Raw genomic sequence first — 4,405 nt, 5'->3', positions numbered from 1 at the left:
ATGTTCTGTCAGAAGAGAAATATCAAATTCCTATAACTTTCACCAGCATTATGCAATTAGATGTGTTTATTTCTACCAAAAAGAGCTTTATATATTGAGAAAAACATATCCACACTTCTGTGCTTGGTTAAGGGGCAGATTCCCATGTATTTCAATGGGAGCAACATCATGTCCTAAAATTAGGCTCGGCTCCTACAAAGAAACACTTACACATATGAGTAACTGAACCCCAATTTGAGTTCAAGTGTTTCCAAGATCAGGGCTTTAGTAATGGCAAAGCCAGTGTGATACACAAGGGATTCAACAAGGAGCAATTTAACTATAAAAATATTTTATTTGTTACAGAAAAAATATGAAGACAGAGGCCTAAAATTTCAAAAGTGGCAAATGATTTTGGGTGTCTGATGCTCAGCTTGAGACACCGTAAAGTGTGGAATCAGCACTTTCTGAAAATCAGGCCCCTTTAAAGTGTGCTAAGTTAGGTACCTTAAAATTGAAGACCCAAAAATCACAGTTACATTTTGGCAAATTAAAACTAGAAGACCTGATTCTCCACTGGGTCATTCCAGTTTCCTGCCTGTGTAACTTCATTGATCATTACTGCAGTGGTGATTCAGATCCCATGATCTCTGCTCCAAAAAGCTTACAGTCTAATGTTACAGTCTTTGTTAATACTAGATACATTTGAAGGGACAACATCATAGTTCAACTATCTTTTTATACATGTTGCCCTGAAGAGTTTGATGTTAAATTTATACTTACCAACTTGCTTTTCAGCTGACTGTGAAGGTGGCTTCTTTAACCCCTCCCCACTGATATCAGAATCACTATCATTAAACTCGCTATCTCCTTTCCCACTGTCTTTCACACTAAACTGATCAGGAGTTGAATGGGAGCTGAAAGCAAAAGGAAACCATTAGTGTATTGTCTTTTCCATACTCTGCCTGAATATGAAATTCTGTAAATGTCCAAAAATATTAAATGTATGAAAAACACTATTTTACCTTAAACTCGAAGCAGATTCTCGCTCCTGCCAAAGAGACGGGGGATGAAAAGGAACAAGAACTTGACCCTGACAAAAGGAAGAAATAGCTATGTTAATACTTTTGCATCTCTCAATATAAAAATGGCCCAACAATAATTTAAGCAGAATGTTTACTTCAAGTGGATGGATAATATGATTCTAACATATCAAATAAATAGAAATAATAATAATTACAACAAACAGAAATAAACCATAGCCAATATATATCAACAAAAACACATACACATCTCTATAATAATACTTAGCTGTGATAGAACCCTTTTCATCTGTAGATCTCAAAACACTTTACAAAGGTGGGTACATACACTTATTCCTATTCTACAGATAGAGAAACTGAGATACAGAGAGGTGAAATACAGGCAGTAACCCAGTGGCAGATTCAGAAATCAGATCCAGATCTTCAGACTCCCAGTCCAGTGACCAATATGTCTACAAGCAAACAGATCTAGTTCTCCAATCACAAAAATGTCCAGATATGAATCAAGCTGAATTGGCTAGGTGACCTCATGGAATGTTGTGTCAAGCGCTTACTACAAATTCTTGGGAGTTGAAAGGATGAATTCATTGCAGAACCTCTGAAAAGGAATCGGGTATGCTTACCTGGGAGTCTCTGCTCCTGGCTTTCCTCTCTTGGGCAGAATGACACAAGGACTCTCTGCTGCTGTCCTCGGCCTGGGAAGTGTCACTGGGGTTATCAGACTCGGCTGTAACAGAGAGCTGGCAGGAGTCTGCCTGGCCCGGGCAGGAGCTCCCTGCCTGGGAGCCTGAGCCCTTCAGCAGCCTGGCTTCCTTGCCTCTCCCCTGCTCTTCGGTCCCAGGTTGGAAGTGACTCTTGCTCCTCCTGCAGGTGGAGGCCACGGCAATGATAGCGATCAGCAGCAAGCCGCAGCCTCCGGCCAGCACAGCGATGAGGACCACGGAAAGGTCCAGGCTGGGCTGCAGCTCCTCCGCCGAGGGCTGTACGACCACGATCTCTACGCTAGAGGGGAGTGTGTCCGTGGGAATGAGCCGAACGGCGGCTGTGCAGGACAGCGACGGCCTCCCGCCGTCGTGGACAGCGACAACAAGCGGCAAGGCCGCTTCCGAGGCCCCGCCGGGCAGCCTCCTCCGCAGGGCCAGCTCCCCGGTGTCCCGGTTCAGGGCGACCAGCGGGTGGGCGCCGCCCAGGAGGGAGTAGGAGAGCTCGGAGTTCGCGCCTTGGTCCGCGTCGCTGGCCGCGAAGCGGGCGATCAGGTACCCGGCGGGGGCGCTGACGGGCAGCGGCAGCTCGGCGGAGCCGTTGGCCAGCGGCGGGGAGGTGATGACCGGGGCGTTATCGTTCTGATCCACCACCCGGAGCCTGAGGCGGGCCCGCTGGCACAGCTGCGGGGCGCCCCCGTCGCAGGCTTCGATCTCCACCTCCACCAGCGGCAGCTCCTCGCAATCCAGGGGCTGCCGGGCGCGGACGGACCCGCTGTGGGGATCCACGGAGACCAGCGCGGACCGGGGGCCGCCGCCCGGGCTCTGCGTCTCCAGCAGCCTGTAAAGGACCTTCCCGTTGCGGCCCAGGTCGGGGTCCCGGGCCACCACGGTGGCGAGGTAGGCGCCCGGCGGGTTGTTCTCCAGCACCGCCACCTCGTAGACGGGCTTGGAGAAGAGCGGCGCGTTGTCGTTCTCGTCGCTCACGCGCACCGTGTACTGCCGGATGGTCTTGAAGGGCGGCGAGCCCAGGTCCTCGGCCACCAGGGTCAGGTTGTACTCGGGGATGCGCTCGCGGTCCAGCGGCGCGGCGGTGACGAGCACGTAGCTGTCGGCGTAGGCGCGCTGCAGCGCGAAGTGCTCGTGCCCGTAGAGGGCGCAGCGCACCTGCCCGTTGGGGCCCGAGTCCCTGTCCGAGGTGCTGACCAGCGCCACGAAGCTGTCGCGCGCCGCCGCCTCGCTGACGTAGGCCACCCCGGCGCCGGCGGGGGCGCCGCTCAGGGGGCTGATGCTGATGCCCGGCGCGTTGTCGTTCACGTCGGCCAGGCGCACGATGACTTTGCACGTGGCCGCCAGGGGGCTGGCGCCCCGGTCCTGCGCCTGCACGTCCAGCTCGTAGGTCCGCTGCCGCTCGTAATCCACCGGCCCCTGCAGCGTCAGGCGGCCCGAGAGCGGGTCCAGCCGGAAGAGCTGCCGCGCCTCGGCCGGCACCTGGCTGCCGAAGCCGTAGACGATCTCCCCGTTGGGCCCCTCGTCGGGATCGGCCGCGTCCAGGTCCAGCAGCAGGGAGCCCCGCGGCGCGTCCTCGCCCAGCTCCACCGTGACCGAGCCCTGCGGGAAGGCCGGGCTGTTGTCGTTGGCGTCCAGCACCCGGACGCTCACCGTGGCCGTGCCCGAGCGGGCCGGGCTGCCGCCGTCCTGGGCCACCAGCTCCAGGGTGTAGGCGGCCTGGGTCTCGCGGTCCAGCTCCTGCAGCAGCACCAGCTCGGCGCTTTTCCCGCCGTCCGCCCGCGGCTGCGCCTCGATGCCGAAGTGGCTGTTGCGCGAGAGCTGGAAGCTCTGGATGGAGTTGGAGCCCACGTCCGGGTCCACGGCGATCTCCAGCGGCAGGCGGGTGCCGGGCGCGGCGCTCTCGGACACCTCGAGCGGGATGTGCGCCTGGGGGAAGCGCGGCGCGTTGTCGTTGATGTCCCGCACCTCCAGCTCCACGTGCACCAGCCGGTACTGCTCCTGCCACAAGCTCACCACGTCGAAAGCCAGGACGCACTGGAGGGACTGGCCGCACAGCCGCTCCCGGTCGATCCCTTCCTCGCCGATGCTCAGCTGCCCGTCCCCCTCCCGCACCCGGACCAGCGAGCTGTTGCTGAACGGCTCCATCAGGCGGAAACTGCCCAGGGGTCTGTCCCCAGAGCGGGACTGCAAATCGTCCCACAGCACCCCAATGACTGTACCGGGGGCGTCTTCCTCGTACGTGTGGTACCTGACCATCTCAGCCAGGCACCCTGCGACCAGGAGACACAGCAGCACAGAGCTTAGTCCCGCTCTGGACAGTGTGAGACCAGGAGACATAGCCTCTGAGATCCTACCACGCAGTCCTCAAAAAAGCCACTGGCCCTTTGTGTTGTAGAAGCTTTAAAGATGCCAGATTAGAAACAGCCCCCAATCCTGAATGCACAGACTGATCACTGCCCCCCGTTTAAACACATCCCGGCCATCAGAACCTCTCCGCTATGTAATTGGTGCCAGGAGTCTTTAAGTAGCTGTGCGTGCCCCAGGCTACAGCTTGCCTTTTTGCTCTCTGCGCCCTTTCCCAGAGGTTATATAGATAAGAGTATGCAAATCAGCATCTTCCCTGACCAATCCTCTGATCCCTGGGGACACCAGTGTCATAGTGTCCCCTGC

General features: G+C 56.1%; 1 protein-coding gene across 1 annotated transcript; it reads right to left on the bottom strand.

Moving 5' to 3' along the window:
- Positions 1-1,606: 1,606 nt before the first annotated feature.
- LOC113406067 (protocadherin-8-like) lies at positions 1,607-4,072 on the bottom strand. The gene has a single exon (XM_029910735.1). It carries the CDS (start codon positions 4,070-4,072, stop codon positions 1,607-1,609), a length of 2,466 nt encoding a protein of 821 aa, XP_029766595.1.
- Positions 4,073-4,405: the final 333 nt, after the last annotated feature.

Source organism: Terrapene carolina, unplaced genomic scaffold (genome assembly GCF_002925995.2).
Source record: "Terrapene carolina triunguis isolate 2854851 unplaced genomic scaffold, T_m_triunguis-2.0 Scaffold17, whole genome shotgun sequence".
NCBI classification, from domain to species: domain Eukaryota; kingdom Metazoa; phylum Chordata; order Testudines; family Emydidae; genus Terrapene; species Terrapene triunguis.
This window is presented reverse-complemented; position numbering and strand designations above follow the sequence as displayed.

What these genes read in the sequence shown, in the direction of transcription:
- LOC113406067 (XM_029910735.1), bottom strand. Translation starts at nt 4,072, where the DNA reads ATGTCTCCTGGTCTCACACTGTCCAGAGCGGGACTAAGCTCTGTGCTG.